General features: G+C 37.2%; 1 protein-coding gene across 3 annotated transcripts in view; it reads right to left on the reverse strand.

Moving 5' to 3' along the window:
* Positions 1-11562: 11562 nt before the first annotated feature.
* Positions 11563-22522, reverse strand: part of LOC105922197 (KH domain-containing, RNA-binding, signal transduction-associated protein 2) — a gene marked incomplete at its 5' end in the record, with an annotated part of 61715 nt that continues 50755 nt past the window's right edge. Inside the window, 3 exon segments of one of the 3 annotated variants that reach the window (XM_036132550.1) lie at positions 11563-13189; positions 18362-18431; positions 19508-19586. In XM_036132550.1, the coding sequence (XP_035988443.1) occupies positions 18376-18431; positions 19508-19586 (135 nt within the window). 3 annotated transcript variants of the gene reach the window in all.

Below are 22522 nucleotides of genomic sequence, written 5' to 3' on the forward strand. Positions count from 1 at the left end.
TCTCTCCTCTTTTAATTTCTGTGCGCCGGACATCTAAAAACCTGACATTCTTAGTTTGCAGCGAAACAAACTTTCAAAGTTGCAGCCAGCCGTCCTAATGGTTAAACCATTTTATGTTAGGGTGGGGGGAGTTCTAATGGCCCCCTATTTTAAGAAATCATATTATATATACCTAATGCAGATATATATATGTATATATTTAGTTACTCGAATATTTATTATTTTTGACACAAATATTTGCTGAAAAATTACTTCTGCTTGTATTTTAATGATCAGAGCGTCAGTTTTGGGCCCTCTCACTGTCCTGGGCCTGGGACAATGGACCTGTTTGTCCCCTCCTGTCAGCAGGCGTGCCTACATATATGTGTGTTGTGAAATTTTGTAAATGGAAATGTCTAAGATGCATAATAAAATTGGGCTTTCATATGGAGATAAAAGCTGGAGGATGTTTGGTTATTTGTCCGGACACATGCTGTTGGGAAGCTGTATACATTTTTTCACCAATTTATAAATAAATTTCCAAAACCAAATCTATGTAGAGTAGCAAATAAAAATTTCCAATTTACTCTGTCAAATGCCTTTTCTGCATCTAAAGACAATATGTTGGATTCAGTATTTTTACTATTGGAATAATCTATTAAATTAAGTAATCTGTGTGTATTTGTGAATAACTGCCTTCCTTTAATGAAATCAGTTTGATCAGGGTGTGTTATGAGAGGAGTGACTTTATCTATACGTTTTGCAAAAGCTGTACAGATTATTTTAACATCCACGTTAATTAAGGATATGGGACGATAGCTGGTCGGAATCATAAGATCTTTGACTGGTTTAAGCAGAAGACTAATGGTAGCAGAATTCATATTAGCGGTAAATCTGCCATTTCCCTGAGTTTCCTGCACTATTCCGTGGAACGTTTGTGCCAGAATATCCCAGAACTCTTTATAAAACTCAGCAGGGAATCCATCTGGACTGGGAGTCTTATTATTGGGCATGCTTTTGAGAGCTTCCTGAATTTCAACTGTTGTCAGTGGTGAATCCAGGGTCATTCTTGTACTACCTGATAGTGTAGGAAGTGTTATTTTATCCAGAAGTTGCTTGATGTCATTATCTGATGGATTTAGCTGTGACGTGTATAAAGATTTGTAGCAATCTTGAAAGGTGTTGCTTATACTTTCCGGATCACATAATGTATTACCAATTGAGTCTGTGACTGTAAATAATCATTTTCTTTTTGTTTATTTTTAGCTGATTAGCTATAAAGCTTCCTGACTTATTACCATGTTCAAAGTTTTCTATTTAAAGACTTTTTAATAGAAATTTATTTTGATTTTCAATATATTAATTTAATTTTAATTTATGGATTTTACTCAGCTTTTCCTCTTCCTGGGAGAATTCTAGAAACTTAATTTGTTCCTCTAATTCCTGAATCTTTTTGTTTTCTATCTTCTTTTTATGAGATGAGAATTCAATTATTTTACCTTTCATCACCGCTTTCCCTTCTTCCCAGAGGATAGATGCTGATGTCCCTGGTAGATCATTGTACTCCAAGTATAAACACACTCTTTGAAATATTTGATAAATTCTTCATCTTTAAGCAGTGATGTATTAAGTCTCCAGCTTTTGTTTTGTGGGGTTATTTATTTATTTATTAGGGTCAAAGAGACAGGAGAATGATCACTGACAGTAATAGGATGTATTACCGCATCTGAAACATCAGACAACAGCGAGCTGATGATTAAGAAATAGTCCAAGCGAGAGCAGGAATGATGGGGATTTGAAAAGAAAGTATATTCTTTACTGTTAGGGTGAAGAGAACGCCATGCACCAAGACCAAAATTGCTCATGTATTGTTTGACAACATGTAATGATTGCCAACTGTGCTGAGTCCCTGTGGTATTCAACCTGTCTATTTCCTCATTTAGACCAAAGTTGAGGTCCCCCCCAATAATTAGAGAACAATCCCTGTGTTTTGAACGTGCATAGAAGAATTTGTGAAAGAATGAGGGGTCATCAACGTTTGGGCCATATATACTAACAATACATAGCTTTTGGTTATGAATAGACATTTTAATTAACATGAATCTACCTTCAGGATCTATAATATTGTCTAATATTGTAAAACTAACGTTTTTGTGGTTTAAAATTGGTACTCCTCTTTGTCTAGAGTTATAGCAGGCAGCAATTAGGGAACTCAGGTGAGCTAAGATAATTTACAGTTGTAGCTGATTTATTAGTTTCTTGCAATAAGACAAAACTGTAGCTTTTTTTTTTGTTTGCAGATTTTGTTTGCAGATTTGTTTGCAACATTCTTGTGCCTGCAGCATGTTTGGCCGTTTATGGGGTGATCGGCTGTTTGCTGTGTGTTTGCACCTGTCAGCCACTGTAGAAATAGTGATGTTGCCAAACCTGATTTATAAGAACAAACTGCAGGTCTTAGCTTTTCAGGGAGTTTGTTCCAGAACTGAGGAGCACAACAACCAAATGCTTTGTTTAGTTCAGGTCCAAGGAACACTGAGTGAGCAGGTCTCCAATGATCTGAAGTGAAAATTAAACCATGCACTATTTCATCTGTGTCCTGTTTTGACAGGAAATGTTTATTTCTAGCAATATTTTTTAGAGGTTAGTAGGCTGATTTAGTAATAAAGTTTGTGTGGATACTAGAATTTAGCTCTAAGTCCTTCACCATACCTAGATTTCTAATATTTGCTCTTTACTCTCATTCGATCTAATTGAGTACATGTCTCCATCTTTCTATTTTACATTATCTTAGTGACACTTTTGACTCATCCAACTAATTGAGACTACATACATACTAATTCAGTGACTGTTATGGACTGTAGTCCATTCCATGTGGTGACACAAATTATAAAGCCATCATCAGCATATATATGATATGATTTCTTACAATGGGCTGCACAGTGGTGCAGTGGGTAGCACTGTTGCCATGCAGGTCCTGGGTTCAAGTCCTACCCTTGCCCTGGGTCTTTCTGCATGTTCTCCCAGTGCATGCGTGGGTTCTCTCCGGGTACTCCGACTTCCTCCCACAGTCCCAAAAAATGATGACTGTAAGGTTAATAAGCCTCTCTCCTTAGAAGATGGATGGATGGGTGGATTTCTTACAATACTCCATATTACAGTGTGATTTAAGAGGAGCATTTAGATATTAGATAAAAATGGCCCAAAAATGAAGCCTTGTCTTACCCTACTGTGGGCAATCAGATCTGATTGTGCATAGTCAAGCACAATACAAGAGACTTTTTCCCCCCCAAGTATATAAATCCATACGTCACAATCAACAGTGTTAATACTTTTTAAGAAAAGTGCTGATCCTATGGATGAAAAAAAAAAAAAAAACAGTACTTGCATTTGTTTGCATTTTGCAACTCAAACGTTTGGTATATTCTTGGTGGTTTCTCTCATCATGAACTGAACTTTTGCTTTGAATGGTGGGTGTTGCTTGGGGGGAAAAAAAATTCTCTCGCTCTGTTGCACCTACAGCTCAGTGAATTTTGTCACACATATTAAAAACATATCGGAAGTAAACTGTGACACATCAAATGAGAAGTGGGAAGCTAAAAGCTCCTTGTTAATGGATGAAATTGCATAAGCAAGCGCATGGGGAGGAGGTGGTGTGAAGGGTAATGGCATAAACGCTCTGACAATCAACCAATGGAAGGTCTGTGCTTTTTCCCTGACAGGGTGGCCGGATTTTGCTGACACTTCTTGCATTAAAACAGAATTAGCAGTCTGATCAGATGGGAGATACGAATTTAAAAGATGGCGGGTAAAAAAAAGCAGTGCAGTTCTTGGGATTTCCTCTTTGAGTTTGAGACACAGATAAACAAAAGTTTACTCTGGTCCAGCAGATTTATGGATGCAGAAGAGTTTTTTTTTCTCATTTTCACTGCCGAGACATCTTTAGTTTACTGCCGAGAAAAGGGTGTTAAAATGCACTGACGCTCACATCATCATCTCAAAGTGTGAGCATTAATATGAGCATGGAGCAGCTTATCTTCTATTCCAACAGTTTATATGTGGCTGCTGGCGCTGTAATATTGTCTGAAACATGCCTGCTGACAAAAAGCATTTCCAGAATCAAAACATCCGAGTTTTGTTAAATGCGTCAAAGCTCTGTACTTTCAGAGGTCCGTGATTTATCATTGCGAGAGCGCACAAACCTTTGGGCCGTTTGGGTTGACAGAAATTATTTCCTCCACTGAATCCCACCTGCTGTTGAACATTTATTAAAGAATAAATCATTTTGAGAACGATCTGGAGACAGAGAGCAGATGGGATGGAGAGGAAAACATTCCCCTCTCCTCAATAGTTGCACTGGTTAATCCTTTTCTTGTGGTTCATAGCTTCAGTTTCCTGTAGTCTTTTTTAATCTTTTTTATTTATTTTTTTACTGCTCATGTGCATTTTTCATTTTTGCTGGGTTTCCAGCAACAGTCACTACAAAGTCCTGCTGTTCACCAAACCCTCAAACTGTCTAAAGCTTGGTGTCTTAGCTTTGAGGACTTCTTGTGCAGATTTGAACCAGTGGTTGATTAGTGAAAAAAAAGGCTTTTTTCATTTTGCAATGACATGTCTAAACTGTGCAAACTGAGAAACACTGTCTTGTGACTTTTTTTAAAAACTCCAACAATAATTACGCTCTTAACCCTAACCGCTCAGTTTGCATCAGATCTGTGGAAAGGAGACGCCATGTGAATACATTTTATTACATTATAGCAGACCGAGTTGAAAGTCACGAATAGCAAAATTAACATGAATGTCAAATTCACAATGCTTTATGAAGGCTAACATGAATAGAAAGGAAATGTTATGGAAATAACTTGTTTTATTTTAATTTGTCTAACGTCTGTAATATCTATGTGGTATGAATATTGCATATTATATAGTATATTGTGTGTATACTGGGATAAAATTTACAGTTCCCTACCCCATAAAGACTTACTAATAGTTATTCATACACAACACTGGTGTCCCTAAGTCTTAGAAACCACTTTTGAGACTGACAGATATGATACCGACTTTGTTTTCTACTATTTTTGGATATTTTTTTCTTATATGATGCTTTGCTTCTTGAGACCTTAAAGCAATTGGAGAGGATGGGTTTAGATCATTTATTATCTGCAGGTTAGTTTACAGACACGCTTTGGTATGGCTTGAGAAATTGAGCTCAGTTGTTTTTAAACCCATTGCATATATCACAGTTAATGTTTTATAACAGGGGGTTGAAACTACTTTTCCCCAGAGGGCCACGTTGGTTTGAATAGCTTTTTTCATTTCAAAACTACTTTTTTTAGGTTATCAGGTTATTTTTATCCAATGTTAGAATTCATTTGACAAAGTGGAAAAAATAATAATAAAAAAGGAACAAAAACTGAAGACATCTGTAAGGGAATGAAATACGTTTTCACAGCACTCTACGGTATATTTATTTAGCCCTCTAAACACTGTTCATCCATCGACATCTTTTTTTTAAATAGCTATTTAAAATAGCTATTTAAAATAGCCTAGTCCTTCTTATTATTATTTAGCCCAGAGAAATTTGTCATGATCTGTGGGTGTTATATGTTTTTGAGTTTCATTTGATGTCTCATCAGTTCATTCCTTGGCTCATATATTCTGTTAGGGTTTTTCCCTGTTTCCTTCCTGTCTGCCCTATAATTAAGCAGATCCCATTCAGCATTGTCTCCTAATTTAGCCCTGTGCGACTCACCTGTGTTAACCATTATTAAAGCTTCAGCTGGTCAATGTTTCCTTTGCTGCTTCCGCGGTTATGCCTACTCCGGCATGTCTCTGCAACAGTTCCCTGCCCCGTGTTTTGTTTTCGCGTCCTACCTTACACATGTAACTCTGTAACTTCATTTGTTTAATTTCATAAATCACATCACGTAACGTGCGACTCCTAAAGTCCTGAAGATATGTTCAAAATATTTGTTTTTTTAAATTTTAGTTAATATCTATTGTTTAGATTTAGCCTAAACAAGAACGTTAAAAATAGGGTTGGATAACAACTTCACATTGTTTAGATGGAAGGCAACACGTCCTTTGTCTCTATTCAACAACTGCAGAAAAATAGCTTGGGGAAAGAGCTAGAGGACCACATGTGTAAAAATTAAAAGCACAATCCACCAGTGAACTGCATCTAAATCTTTATTTTATTTCGTTACTCTTTCTGTTTATTCACACTTGCATTTATATTGATTTAAATATAGATTTAAAAATGACAATATCTATAACAAAGCATGCAAAATGTGTTTTATTTTACATTAAGTTAAGGTGAACTCTGACTCTTGTATTTCAAAGGTCAGCACTGGTAGCCCTTCGTATGACACCACCAATGAAGTAGCTCTCAGTTTCAAAAAGGTTGGTGACCCCTAATCAAGATGATGTAAAGAAAAAAACCCGACTGACCTGTGGAGGTAACATGTTCTGTAAAGTAAGTAAGAAGAAATCTTATTGTATCTACTTACCTTCTCCTTGCACCATAAAGTTGCATTGGTGATTATTTTCGACGCACAAGGTTGTTCAAAATCACAAGCCTTTTCTCTTTGTTATTTGATCAGTTTTCTATGTCTACTTGGTTTTAAAATCTTTAATGTTTGTTTAGTTTATGATTGACTCTAGACTTGAGTGCGAGCGAACACGTTCCCTTGTCTGGCTGTGTTACATCTGTGATGGATCAGTGATCTGTCCAGGATTTCAACACTTAATTTTTATTTTATTTTATTATGTTGTTACAGGGAGGCTACTTTGAAAAGATATGAGCCCTAACCCTATTTATCTTGCTTGTCTCTTAATTGGTCAACATGGTCTTCACCGAAGAACATAAAAATGCAAACTGACCTTGACTGACAATCTGCTGAATCAATAGTTGGTTGTTTCTGTGTAGAATTGATCCCCCTGTCCTTTACAGTTCAATAACTCGCCGTCATTCCCCATCTTATTTGTCTAAGCAGAACAAAAAAAGCCTAATTTTAAGAACGTTTGTGACTCTTGACTGAATCCTGAGAGCAACAACGGAGCTTCACTTTACAGATGCATTATCTGACATGACATGTTGCATCGACTTGGAATCCCGGCAGTCTCTTCATCTTCATCTCCTGAGCTAATTTGACTCTAAGGGTGTCCTACTGGAACCCCTTACGTGGGATAATGAATCCAATATGCAGTATTTACTTTATTCAGAGCAAGAACAACTCTGGCCTTTCTGTATAGTGCAGCAGTCTTAAATGAGATTGAAAACAACATAGACTGTAAAAGGCTCCATATTGCAGATGAAAGGAAACCAAAACAGCAAATTTTTTTTTTCTTTAAACTTCAAGACCAGAGCCTTTGTGATATTTCACTTATTATTTAAAAATTGATGGCACCTTCTCACTTTTCTTTTTGTAGCCCTCCATAAATTCAAAAGTGTTTCCCCTCAAAACAGACAAGTGCTGTGGATCAGGCACATCATTCTTCCTCTTGCAGAGTTTATTAAAAACCTGCTTTTATAAATGTATCATAAATGGCTTATTTTGAATTGGTTAAAAATAAACATTTAGTTAATGCAGGGTGATGGGACAATGAACAAATCCATACAACCAGACAGCGTATTTTTTCCCCCAGTCCTTCCGGATACATGAGATTTGGATCAAAAACCATCATTAGTGAATATTTTTTTGGCAGATAAGAGCATCCTTTGAGCTTATTACTTAGTGTTTTGCCACAGCACAGTTGCCAAAGAGCGCACAATCGTTATTCATGAAATTACTATTTGTAATCTAAATACAAAACTCTTCTAAAGAGATTATATCTGCATAATGCATGAGAAAATCTTCCATTTAGGGAGATTCAGCATTCATTGTTTGTTTGAAATCATGGCTCAGAGAAATGTAGACATAATTAATCCAAAAACACAATATATATTTAGCATATCTATTACCTAAAAAAACGTTTGTAGGAGAATGATGGATTAGAAAATAAAAGAAACTCTTGCACAATGTTAGACTTGTAAAATTTATTATTCAACGTTTTACTCACAGAGCTTCAGCCGACAATAATGTTCGCATTAGAATTTATCTTGAATAAAATATGGTTCTGAGTTACAAAAAAGCACACAAAACAAATTTCAGGGCATTCACAATATAGAAGAAAATCAGTGCAAAAGCTTAAAAATAAAAATGTAACTTAATGGAAAAGCCTGTTTTGAGGACCATTTCAATAATTGAAAATCATTTCAAGGGCACAAATTTTAATATAAAAATGTGAAAAATGTGTCATATACATGTGAAGACAATGAACAGGCAATTGAGTGAGTAACCTCTGTATGGAGTATGGAGATGTCCTCAAAAAACAATGTACAGTAGGAAGAAAGTCTCCAAAGAGGGTATATTGTATAATACTATTATTTTAGAACCATTTGACCTGTAAATCATAACATACCTTTCCAATGTTTCTCAAAGCAGATGAGTACTTTTAAGAGCCCTGTTTGACAACAGCCTTTGCAACAATGCTTCACTTAAAAACAAGAAGTCATTATAAAAAAAATTACCTTTTTTTTAACAGGAATACATCAAATAAACTTCTGTACTCTGGGTGACAAAGAAAACAGATGCAGTGAAGTGCTTTTGCTACAAAGATCCTCTGTGCAGGAAACATGGATAAACTCAGTGGAAGTAAGATACAGATTTGTCCTCACCAACCAGAAACAAGTCTCTCTGGGAAACGCTTTGGGCGTCAGGGTTATGAAATTATTGGAATCTTGGTTTTAAAGGATGGAATGAACCAAAGTCAGAGGGAAAAGGACAAAACACAATTCATGCCATGGGCAAATAGCTAGTGTAGGGAACAAAGAGCCAGACCATTAAATCCTCCGCAGCGCTTGTCTGTTAGCATAAATTTGATCAGGTAAGAAAATGCTTTCTTTTGCTATGTTTTTTTTAATTTATGTATCATCTGTCGGTACAAAATGTCTGCTGATCTTAGCAGACTGGGCTAAATCAATAGCCATTCTCTCCAAGAGTTTCTCCTGCATATTAAATGAGGTTTAGCTTCCACTGCAACAGATTAGTTTTCCACGTCTGAATTGAAAGGTGATTGACGGCAATTGCGGTCCGATTGTGCATTAGTATTTTAACTTTCCTTTATACCACAACATGTGTAGCATTAGCTTGAAGCGACATGTTCTTGCCAAGCTAACTGCAGACCTAGGGAGCATGAGTGGTGTGACAGTCCTTTGAATAATATTTTGACAGTTACAATTCAATGATGTAGTGAAACACTCGCTGATTAAACGTGGACTGAAGATGTAGAGAAAAGAGACACTTTCATTGGTATTGTAAAGTAGGTCATTCTGGTGACACAGTTGTTGGAAGAAGGTTTCAGGCATACCTGTGCTCATCCTACAACAACACAGGTCAGCACGGAGTTCAACTCTGCCTGAATGCTGTTATCTTTTCCAGTTTGAAGCTTTTTTCACGATCTGTCATTATTGTGGTAAATTACAGGGAGACTGGGTTGGAGACAGAACACTTTTAAATCCCTTCATAGGGTGCCGGTATGTTAGATCTCCAAGCTACTCTTCCGGGATACCATTTCTCCTGACTTAATCCTCCTTGTTGAATGAATCCTCTTCTAAATCTTCCCTTTATGAACTCAAATTCTTGCTGCAAACTTTGTTATCGCATTGTGTTATACAATATTGCCTGAGTTTGGCATTCTGAACGAAAATCTTCTCTGGGCTTCGTTCTCAGCTTCCTGGTGCTCATGTGTTTTCTTCTATCATGCTGTTTTACATAATAGTATTTCTTAATTAAGACTTTCAAATACAACTGTTGTGAGCTACAAGCCTGAGCAAAACTAAAAAGGAGAACTTGCAAAAAAAATATTATGTATGCTCTTTGTGTGTTCAGAACCAATTCAAAATTTAGTCTTTTGGAGGCAATGATTGAAGGGTAAAAATCTGACAAGCCTCATGTTTGAGTAAGACTCATTTTCTAATAGTTTAAATAAATAAGAGCAAACCCTTTTGCAACCATGTCATGAGTTTACTGATCATTGTGGATTAGTAAAGTAGCTGTCTGAACATATTTTAATGTCCTCCTTATGTTTTTAAATAAAGTCCTCTGAATAGTGGCAAATCCTTCTTAAATCATAAATTTGACTAATAGGAAGTCTAGTTTTAAGGTAAGAAGGATAAAACCTCGTGGCTATCAAAAAAGCACTAATACCTTTTCTTTTAATAAATGGTTTTGATCTTTCATCATCCACATGTCAAATTAACTGATTTTTCATGACTCTTTAATGATGTAAACTGCTGTCAAAGCTTTAAGCAAAGTAACAAAATCTTGTAGTTTTTCACAATTTCTGTCAGACAGAAAACCTATGTATCATGAATATAATACCACATCATATTAGCTACATTTATATAAACGTTAGCTTTACTTTATTAAACATAAATGGTTCTGATTTGAGTGTCTACCTTTTCTTTTATTTGAATCCTGCTTCAACAACAAAACAAATCCAACCAATTTATAACCCGGGTTATGTCTTCTTTTATTTGTTTGCTGGGGTTGATTAAAAAAAATTACAACAAGGTTTGTTATCTTGTTACAAATATCAACATATTCCTTATGGGACATTTGATAAGCAGTGGATTTGTGAAGACGTTTTCCACAGCAACCTCTCATTAGTCAAAAAACACGATTTTGCAAATCTGCTTCTTAGTTTTTTTCCACTTGCACAGAGCAACTCAACATGTCAGACCTCACCACATCTGTAAAAAAAGCTGTAATGAGGCTTTGAGACCGTCTTTTGGACAAAAACAATAACAAAAGCTGAGGTTGAATCCAATCCAGTATTCTGTCTACAATTCATCACATCTTTCTGAAAATTGCGAGTCAAGCGGTAAATCCTTACTGACTGTCACCTGGCTTAGATGTCAGGTTTTCAAAAAAAAAAAAAAAAAGTGACACAAACATCACCCACACGCACCAAAGACTTCTGACTCTGCACAGACATCATTTTATCTGAGGTGCCGTGATGCTGAGGAGGCCCTTTTCGACTTCTGGTGATCATAAGCCCTCATTCTTTATTCTGGCTCATCGAGCAGCTGTCCAAACAGAGCTGAGTTTGCTCAGGTACTTGTCCTTGATGGAGAAAGCCGCAGTGTGTTAGTTAACGCTGCACACTGTTTTGCATCGATGTACGTTTCAGGGCATTTGCCTAAATCCTGACCCACTTTTAGTGTCTTTGAGCTTCCAGGATTTAGATCAAGTAATATCAAGGGAGATAAATGCCATGCTGCCTAACAGGCTGTGTGGAGTGTGTCATGAAGCAAATGAATTAAACACATATCAGAGCGAGGGAGAGGGCTGGATACCTTGTGTAGATGCATGAAATCCCCCTCTATCCGAAACAATAAGAAATAGATGATCTTCCGCTTCAGGTATAATTTGTTAGGCATGCAAGTTAGGCCCATCAAACATGTTGTGATGCGCCTGCTTCACGAGGCAACTGAATAACGGTTTTGCAAATCAAATTTAAAAACACAAATTCAAACAGAAGTCTGGGATGAGCATTTATTTGAACAGTAGGCACATTGTATCGCTTCTATCAGTCTCAACCGGCAATGACCATGTGTTGTATTTAAAGGTGCAGAGAGGATCATTCATTATGAAGACCAGGGGAAAATGACTAGAAGGGAAGCTCCATGAAGCAGCAGGAGGATTTACCAGCAGGGCTGTAAACTGGCTGTGACATTTGGCTAGGAAGCCAGCAGTGGGCTCGACTTACTTAATGAACTGACATGTTCTTGTTGGCAGCCTTAAGTGTATCATTTATTACAAGAACTGGGTACAGACACAGGGTGCAGTAGGTTAGGTCAGAAATGATAGCAGGGGCCGGATGAAAACATCTTTCCATTTCAGTAATTTGCATTTTTTGGTAATTAAAAAACTGGTGATTAAAATAATAATGGGTAAAATGAGTATTCACACATCAATGCTATTCTCAGTAACTCTATTTCTATGGGTGTTTTTGTTTCTTTGGCCAATTCACACAATGTGTCAGTAACAACCCAAAAGACAAAATCAAACAAAAAACAGACACACAAAGAAATCCAAACACATTAGTCCATAAATCATAATATATTTAAACAAAATCATGAATACCAATAAACTCATGAAGAAAGAAGCTTCAAACATCACAGAAGAGACAAAAAAAGAGTCAAAATCAGTCTTTAGGAATCAATCTTGCTCTGTGTTAGTGCAAGTTAATTACAACCGGCTTGGTCCTTATTTATTGTCTAAAAAATTTCTCATAGCCAAGATATCTCAAGTATTTCATGATTGATAAGAGCAAAGAGCTCTCTTAACACATTTTTAACCCTATTATTACAAAACATACAGATGGCATTAGTTAGTCAAATAAATAATCAGAAGAGTTGTCCAAAAGGTAAAGACAACTCATGGAGAAATTTAGAAAGACCTGGAAATAGCAGGTACCGTTTTCCATGAAAACAATAATAAATGTACTCAGTGCAAAAACCTCCATATCCAATCACTGCACAAGACTCCACTGCTGAAGTAAAACCACATTAAAGCTTTTCAATGATCCATCTGGAATTTATATCATCAGTGGAAAGAACTGGACTGTTTTGAGATTCCCAGAACCGTCAAGACTTGAAGACAGTCTGCAATTTAATTTATAGATTTAGATGTTTTGATGTCTTTGTATGTGTAGATTGCCTGGGGTCTTATGTATAAAGCTTGCGTACGCACAATGGGGCCTGAAACGTGCGTCCGTCATTTGGGATTTATAAGGAAAAAAATAAATAAACTTGACGGGAGAATGTTCGGTCCTCATGGCAATCTGACCCCTGGCCTTTTCCTGAATCTGGTGTAAAATGTTTTAAGCCAATAGTCCTATTAGAAATAGATTTACCAAGAACATGTTGACAAGTTCAATACTGATTCGCCTCACTGTATTTTAAAACAACCAAACATTCACAATAAAATGTGTCTTCTCAGCTGCAAATACATCATGCACCATTAGACATATCATAGACCAAACTCAGAGAGATGTTTGTTCAGATAAAAATGTTAATGCCAGAAGGTATTTTATAGCTCAGAACACTCAGACTTGAAAGTGTTTTAGTCCACCTGGTGTTCAGCCAATCCTCTACAAAGTATGCCTGTAAGACAAACAGAGAGGAGATAAACATACATCTTGCACCCACAGGCACATGTCAGCTGAAAAATGACTGCATTTATTTACAGAAATAGTTTCATATATTGGGAAATATAATTGTTTGACATCCCTGCTGATATTTGTGCACCCAAGATTTTGCTAAGCTTCTTTTGTGTCAATCCTGGAAAACAAAATAAAAAGTTTATTAGCTAGACTATGCTTTAAAATCAAACCCATGTTACAGATAATATACAAAATAATGTATGTATTTCTTTTCAAATTTAATGGCATATCAGGTCAAACTATACACCGTCACAACAAACCAACTTCTACATTCAATGTGTGTCACTCCAAGATGTCACATGAGCGTTAGCTAACAGAACAGGGTATTGCTAACCATGGCTAGTGCTCACAGCTATTTGTATTCTGTGAAGCTTCAGCAAAACCCATTAGCTGTATGTGGGAATAGGTTTCAAGATAATTTGGGAACAGAAACACGTGAAATCAGTTTGTGAAAAGCCTCAAGATGGACTTGAATAGCCTGATTGCATTTTCAGGTACCAACTATAGAGATTCTGCTGGGATCTGAAAAAGAACTGCAGCATCTTTTGCCACAACTGGCCCACGGACTGACAATGGATCCAGACAAAACATTTAGCCTCACACGTTTAGCTGTAGTACTGCCTATACGGTGCCTTGCAAAAGTATTCCCCTGCCTTGGCATTTTTCATGTTTTGCTGCCTCTCAACTTCGAGTTAAAATGGATTGTTTGAAAGTTTGCACCACTTCACAGAACATATCTACAACTCTGATGATGCATTATTAATTTTATTGCAAAGCAAACAACAAATAGGACAAAATAACAGAGAACAACGGTGTGCATAACTGCCTCCCCCCCCCCCCCCCCCCCCCCCAAAGTCAAATACAGCAGCAATTGGCTATGGATCTGATCTGATCTTACCCCATTTGCCACTGAGAGTTTTGCACATTCCTCGAGCCAAAATTGACCCAGCTCTTTCATGTTTCATGTTCACTTGTGAACAGCGATTTTCAAGTCAAGCCAGCAATTCTCAATTGGATTGAGGTCTGAACTTTGACTAGGCCATTCCAACACATTTAAATGTTTCCTGTTAAACCGGTTGAGTGCTTCTTTAGTGGTACGCTTTGGGTCATTGTCCTGCTGGAAGATCCGCTTCAGTCTCTGGGACCTTTCAGAGAAGGAGTATTTATACTGAAAGATCATGTGACACTTAGAGTACACACAGACTGGGTGTCATTTCACCAATGATGTGACTTTTTAAGGTAATTGGTCGCACTAGACCTTTTTAGGGTAGTCATAACAAAGGGTACATGCCTATTTTCAGCTGTTTTTATTTGTCTGTACTGTATATATTTGTCTAATTTTGCTTCAATTTAGACTTTTTTGTGCACATCCATTACAAAAGGTAATATTAAAATTACAGGGTGGGATGTAATAAGGCACTGTACCATCAACTTCAAGAAACTGAAAATAATCTAAGTCAAAAGGCTTGCATGTACTATGCTACAGCAGAGAAATGTGTTTGCTCAAGGTGGCAAAAACAAGCTTTATTCTGCTTCACAAGAAACTCAAGTGCAGAACTCCTGGGAAGCCTACAGAAGAAAAGACAGGAGTGACAATGTTTCCTCTTTTCCACTTTAACCACATGAAGCCTCTCCACTTAAGAGTTTTTTGACCAATCCCACAACAGTTGTTGAAAAACAGATGATGTGTTGAGAAGCAAACAGCAAGAAATGCCAAACTAGGGCAGCGATTAAAGAATGACATCATTGTTCACTTGCAGCTATGGGAGAGAGAACAAATTGCTCGTTTCTTGCTGAGTATGTGCAGGCCTTAAGCAGTAAATATGATACATGGCAGATTACTAATTAAAAATAAAGAATGAGGTTCATTACAGCAAGTGAATGAGGAAACTTTGAGAACACAGCACCTGCTTCAATTCTGCACAAGTCACACATTAAGTCCACCCTCTGTTCATTGTTGTGCAATTATACGCTTAGAAGTTATTTAATGTTTGCTCAAATAACTCTCGGCCTGTTAGGTGTTGTCAGGTGAATGTCAGCCGATATTAGGACAACGAGTGAACGAATGATTTGAGCACTAGCATTCTTCTAACAGCAAGCTCCTCCATGGAAATGAACAATGTTGCAGGCAGCATAATGCTCACCACAGCTTCTCCAGACCATTTCACGTCTGTCACATGAGCTCAGGCTGAACATGCTTTCATTCGTGAAAAGAACAGTGCACCAGTGCCGAACCCGCCAGTTCTAGTGTCTCTGGCAAATGCCAGTCTAGCTCAACAGTGCCGGACAGTTGCTGGATTTGTGGCACTCAAGCAACCCTAGTGACATCTTTTAATCAGAGACATTCACATCAGAGGCCCAGTAGAAGTCCCTTTGTAGGGGTGTGGCAGTACTCATCCTGTTCCTCCTTGCCCAAAGAACAGGTATCGGTTCTGCTGATGGGTTAAGGAACTCCAAAGGCCCTTTCCAGCTCTCCCAAAGTAATTGTCTGTCTCCTGAAATCTCTTCCGTACTCTTGAGACTGTGCTCGGAGCCGCAGCAAACTTAGCAATGAAACATAATGATGTGGCATCCCGGTGGAGTCCAGGAGCCGCCTCATGCTGCCAGTAGTGATACTGACCCTAGCCAAATGCAAAACTACTGACAAGCTGTCCAAATAGGAGGAGGGAAAATGTCTGTGGCCTCCACCTGCAAAACCATTCCTCTTTTGGGGTTTATATATATATATATATATATATATATATATATATATATATATATATATATATATATATATATATATATATTAAGATTTAAAATATTCATGAAAAAAAATGGATGTAACAACAATCTGTCCAAACTGATTTTTATGAGTATGATAAATAGCACTCGTGTCCTTGGTTTGTTGCAGTTTGAGCCCTGGGTCTGACATTTGGGCTGGGTGTGCATCAACTGCAGCTCAGTAATTCCCCTCGATCCACTGGCTGTCTCTTCACGAATCCCCTGGTTATAATCTGTCAACTAGCGTACAACATCCAGGGTGACATTTTTGTATGGAGATGCAGCTTTTAGCCCCAGACAATCAGCTCGTCCTTGAAATGGATATAGAGGTAAGATAGAGCTCTACTCTCTCACCTAGATCCTTCCAAATAAGCTCTTGTTTTGTTGTTCTGAACAAAAAATGGTGCGATTATTAAAGAATATGAGAGACTTAGCCCAGGAATTGGCAGGCATTGTTTATTTGTTTGCGGTCGCTTAGCAGAACTGGCGAGAACATAGTGCTGCACAGTGAGGATGTCTCGCTGTCTCCCAGGCAATCTGAACCCATGAGCAGATGGTGTTATTACATGACCGCAGAATGTGTTGGTATTAGCTCAAGCTGTGGAAGGTTTATTATCAATCATACATATTTATTTTCATTTTACTTTCAGAGGACATGCCATTAATAATAACTCCACAGAAGAATTTGCATGGAAACAAGAAAAGAATGGGGTGCTTTTAGATTAGGTCCTTTTTCAGGATGATTTACAGACAAACATAAATAAAACTGACACAATGGTCATATCAGAAGAATTTCGGGTATTATAGTCTGCGGAGGTTCTTCCATGGGTGGCGCCTGGCTTCTGTGGGCTCCATGCTCAGCTAAACACAAACACACTCCAAGTCCAGCCAATGGAAACTAAAAAAGAACAACTTAATATGTTGCACAGTTAAGACCAGGATTATTCATTCCCTGAAAGGATTTAGGTTTAAAGTAATTTTTTAATTTCACTAACATGTATATATTTTTTTCCTGATGGAAACTGATGGTTACACTTTGGGTTTGCCCAGCCAAGGTCATAACTGAAATTTGTTGGAGAATCTGTGGAGGTCGCTTGAGATAAGGGTGATGGAAAGGAGGCCTTCCAATCTTAACGACTTGGAACTCATTACGAAAGAAAAATAATCAAAATATGTGGAAACATGCAAAAAGCTGGACCACATTTACAAAAGGGGTTTGATTGATTTTAATAAATTGTAAATTAAAAATCTATTGACACTCTGTTGAGAGATACATATATCATTTCATATTTGAAGAAAAAGTCCTGCTTGAATAAAACCAAACCTCCAAGGGGTATGAATAGTTTTGGGCTCACTAAGATTTGTAAGATTTTGTACTCAAATGCAGTTTAGACTCCCTAAATAAACTAAACTAATAGCTTTTAATTTCCTTTTAATAAATTATAATAATAATTGAACTTTATTAATCTTACAATGGAGAAATTCACTTCTGCATCTTAACCCATCCCCTTTGGGGAGCAGTGGGCTGCCACTGTGCAGCGCCTGGGGAGCAATTGGGGGTTAAGGGTCTTGCTCAGGGACCAAGAATGGCAGATTGTGGGAGTTGAACTCAGAACCTCTGGGACCAAAGCTCTGTGCTCTAACCATTAGGCCACTAATCCCCACCCCAAGTTTTAGTTTTTACCTAATTAGCTGACTAGTACAAGTTCCTTACAGCATTTACATTGTGCACAGCACATTTCTATTTCCTAGAAATGCAAATACACAAAAGAAAAGCAACTTGGGTAGCCTCCTGCTCACTCATTGCTGACTCAGCTGTCTGCCAGGGTCACTGTGGACGTGCGATCCCAGCTCCAGCCTCTGAGCACGAATGACGGTCGTTCAATCGACCTCCAAGAATAGAAATCCATGTTCTCTCCCAACTTTTGATCCCATCAGAACTCAGTTGCTAATTTTGAAAGGTGGTACTCCACTTAAAATACACTATTGCTAAAAGTATATGCTCACCAATCCAAATCTATCGGTTCCACTGTTCAAACCACTTCAGTGGCCACCGTTGCATAAAATTCATCACTTGTGCAAAAACGCTTCTATTAAAGAATAAAATAACTTGGAGACATCTGTATTGCCTTTTTAAAAGTCCATTAAACTGCCTTCATGCTTGGTGGCTTTAATACTTAAAAATACATATATTTTCTTTAACAAAACTTATATTATTAAATTATTATTTTTGCTTTACAATAAAATGCATTGATGAACATGATCATGATTTAATGAACCCAAAATAAACATAAAGTTGCTGGTTCTTCTGCTGGAATAACACCAGCTGTTGTAGATACGGCTCTTTCCTTACCTGCGGGTCGTCCCTCAGTCAATTCCATCATGTCTCGCACTGGAATTTCCTCTGGAGTCTGTTTCTCTCTCTGTCTGATTAAAAACACAGATCAACATAAACAGGGCTTACAGTTTACTCTTCACAGAAACTAGATATTAACAAGGGAGCATTAATGAATGTATCAGTGTGCACATTTTTTAAGGTTACTAAACAACATCGCCAGAGGTGATAGACTTGGCAGGGGAACAAAACAAACAGCTGCCAGTGTTTTATTGCGCCCGAGGCTGCTGGCCAGGCATGCCTAATGGACAAGAATCACTGCCGAGTCCTTGCATGGATTGATGGCAAAGAGATGTGATGCCAGCTCCACAGACCGTAAGCAACCTTAGAATGTATTCTTTGTGCAAAACAAAAATAAAGAACTTTTCTTTCTTTTTTTTCTCCGTACTAAACTACTTTCTTATTTGTGTCTCAGGGGATTTTCTTTCTTTCTGTAGCGTTAAGTTTTAAAAAACAAAACAAAAAAACACATGGACGTACATAACAGAAGTGTGGATGTGATTTTTTGGCTGATTTGCAGTTGGAGCCAGGTTTGTTATGAAAATGAAGCAGACAGTGTTTCTGGCATGCGTTGTCCCCTGACGCATGGACCACTTCCAAATCACAGGTGCAAATAAAGTTTTAGCTATAGCTTTAAGGAACAAGTCACAGAGGAATCACCAGTAAGGAGTTCAAAACAGAAAATTTATAAATATTTAGTTTGAGCAATTAAATCATTTATTTTTCTTTCTTTTCTCACAGCAATTAGCAAACAGATTTGACCAACGATTCTCCAGTCTGTGTTATCTTTTGTGTCAAGCTCCTTTATTTTGCTTGCTGAGTTTTTGTTGTTGTTTCTTTGCTTGTTTTCTTCCTCAGAATTGATTGAATAAGGAGCTCATTGTTGTACTCTGACACAAAGTTATTTCCAATAAGTGAAAGAAACCTTGAAAAATGTCTTTTGTGGCAACACGATGTATTCAAGCCCAAACTGAAGAGACATCCTGTTAAATATGAATTAAGCCTACAAAAACATTCAAACAAGTTCTTCTTCTGTCCTTTAACCAAACCAATTAAAGTTTGTAGGTCATTGTTTTAGAGACGTTTTTAAAGATGAATACCCACCCAAGAACTCTCTCTTCTGCTGAAGATAGAAATGTGCGAAGGAAATCTTCCGTCTTGAGACAGGTGTTTTTTGTGTGCCCTGGATGAAAGAAAACCACACATTTAGAAAAAAAACAAGTAAAAACCCTCATTGGTAATAAAAAAAATACAGTTTCTTTAGTTTAAGGTCCTGTAAAAGAGATCTGAGAAACTGTGCTGGAGTGAACAGTCTTCTCTGGAGGCGTGGACCAGAACGTAGGACAGTGCTGCCCTTTTACCTGCCCTGTCAGCTGGCTGAAAGTCAACTACTAGACTTTTCCATGGCTCTCAACACATACTGAGCTGTTTGGAAATATTTCTGATTTAAGAAAACATAGACAGTCAGGGTGTACAAACTAACCCTGCTACCCATCTCTCTTTTTAAGGTAACATTTATGTTTCAGGAACAATACATCAAAAACTAATAGACTTAGAAACTGTTTATTTCCAAAAGCTGTGAGGGCTATCATCGCCCCCTGCTGAGAATCAACAAAGCCCCAGCCCAGTGTGCGGTCTGTTACATGTTACAAACACACTACTGGTAATGTGTATTTACACACTCTCAGGGGATGTCTGGTTGCACAGTTTTGTAACTTGAATGTTTAAAATTATTGCACGGTATTTACTGTCTGCATGAGTGTATCAACGATGGGGCGTTCGGGTGATTAATTCATACAACAGCACAGAAATCTATATCATTTGTAAAGGGACTACTAGATTATCAGACCCTAAGGACTATTTGCACGCTTTAAGCTTTTCAGGAAGCGATGTTGGACAGGACAATAAACTGATTTCATAAAAAAAAAGAAGGTGTGGAAACATTATGTTCTGTTGTGTCTTCTTGTTATATGTAATCTGTGTGCATCCTGAGCCGGTGTGTCACCAAAATTTTATTCTGGTGACACATAATGACAATAAAGATTCTTGATTCTTTATTCTAGATATATGACTCAAGATCAACATAACAATACATCTTTGTTATTTGTAATATTAATGAAGGAATAAAAATGAATAGAGCTGTCCTGGGTGTGCCCTTACTGTCACCCGACTACTGCTGGAGACAGGGACATTATGGAATTTATGTTTTTTGCACATTACATTTCAGTTTCTTCATCAAGACTATCTTTAGAATTTTCAGAACAATTAAAGCAACATCTAATATCAACATTATATGCCGCACATCAAAGATAATCTTTTTGTTTGTTATTTGTGCTTATAAGGTTCTGGATCAGGCTGCCAATTTGTAATCCCATATTTGTTTCAATTCCATGGCCTTAAAAAAAAGCCCAAACCCTATAATACCCATGAAGTTAAAGAATGAGTATAAGGTAAATTATGTCAGTATGAAGTAGCTATGTTGTTAAAGAAGTATTTTATTGAGTATTAGGCATAAATAATTATGCAATGCTGAAATATAACTTTTAATTTCTGATCCTAGTTTGGGATAGTTGACTCTATAAAAAGACCAAAAGAGCAATGAGTGACTCCCTTATGGTAGATATTATTTTTTAGAGTTATATACCAACTTTTTTTTCAGTAAGCTGCACGTAATAAAATTAATTTCAATCTTTGGCTGTTAAAGTGGGTATAAAACATCCCTGAGGCAGGTGTGTACCAATGGATGGAAACAACCCAATAATATTTTATCGTATACGTTTATAGCTTTTTATCTTCTTTTTTTGTCCTTATCACTCTCAACTGGTGTTTTACACAATGCTAGTTAGCAATATTACCAAAAATGACTAGGCTAATTTTATAAAATTTTATAGCTTAGGGTAAGAAAAAAACAAACAAAACATACATCAGACGTGGACCACACTTTCATCTTGGAGTTGAACATCCTGAGGGCACTTATTCATTTGTTTATTCATTTGTTTTCAAGTCTTCTGTTATTTGGTGCCGTATGTTCCTGAGCAGATCTAAATTTGTAACATTGCTGTTTTTGTTTAAGGTTTGAAATTCTTCTATTCAGATGAGCTGTGTCTTATTAAGCTGCTATGGATGCCACAGAGAGAGCAGTCACAACTAACTGCACTGTTTCAAGGGATATATTTCCCCACAAAACAAAAGTGATGCTAAGACTGATGCTGCATCTTTTGCTCGGGTCTCTCTGCTCATAAATCCTGTTATGCGTCATCAGCACAACAGTGAAACTTCGGCATTAGGCCTCAGATACATTTTCAAAACGGAGTACTCGTTTGGATCAAGGTTTGTGTTGCAGGAGATGAATTATGAATGGGTCAGCAGGTATGTGGCCTCGGGGATTACATTTTACTGTATTTGCAGAATTACCTGACGATATTTAGGGAGAGGAAACGCACACACAGATGCAGAAAACAAAGATGCAATAACTGGTCCTTACAGAACAAAAGAAAAAGGTGGAGATTAGCTGAAGGGAGAGATACAGAATGAGTAAATGGGATTCTCTTTAATACTACCTTATATAATGTTTGTGTGAATCTGTGCTTTTTTGAACGGGAATTGTAACATTTCCCCCTGGTAGCTCTTTGCTTGCATGAATAAAAACCACAATTTCAAAGTGCCATCACTCAGCTCTCCTCTTCTTGTTCCGACTCCATAGGAGTTAAGTAACACTTCACATTCTTTAATTGATTTTAATGTTTATGTTGTGATCCCAGAGGAGCTGTGTTTCATTTGTGTTTTGATCACTTCTGTGTTCTTTATTATTGTTTTTGAAACATCGTGCCATACTCAGTTCTATGCAGTTCTGTGCTTATCATTGCCACATAACTTCATATCTTTATATTTAGTTTTTTATTGATTTCTTGTATTTTCTCTGTGTATTTTATAGTGTTAGTATAATTCCACCTTGGTTTGTAGTCTCTTTTATGTTAAGTTTAGTTCACTCTATTTAATTATTCATCTTTCCTTGGTTTCCATGTTTTGCTCTCTTCCACTGCTGTTCAAATTCCCCCTGATTAGCTCACCTGCAGTGTCATTCTCCACCCTTCCCTCTCTATATAAGCCCCCTGCTTG

The sequence above is a fragment of the Fundulus heteroclitus genome, unplaced genomic scaffold (genome assembly GCF_011125445.2).
Source record: "Fundulus heteroclitus isolate FHET01 unplaced genomic scaffold, MU-UCD_Fhet_4.1 scaffold_526, whole genome shotgun sequence".
Classification (NCBI taxonomy): domain Eukaryota; kingdom Metazoa; phylum Chordata; class Actinopteri; order Cyprinodontiformes; family Fundulidae; genus Fundulus; species Fundulus heteroclitus.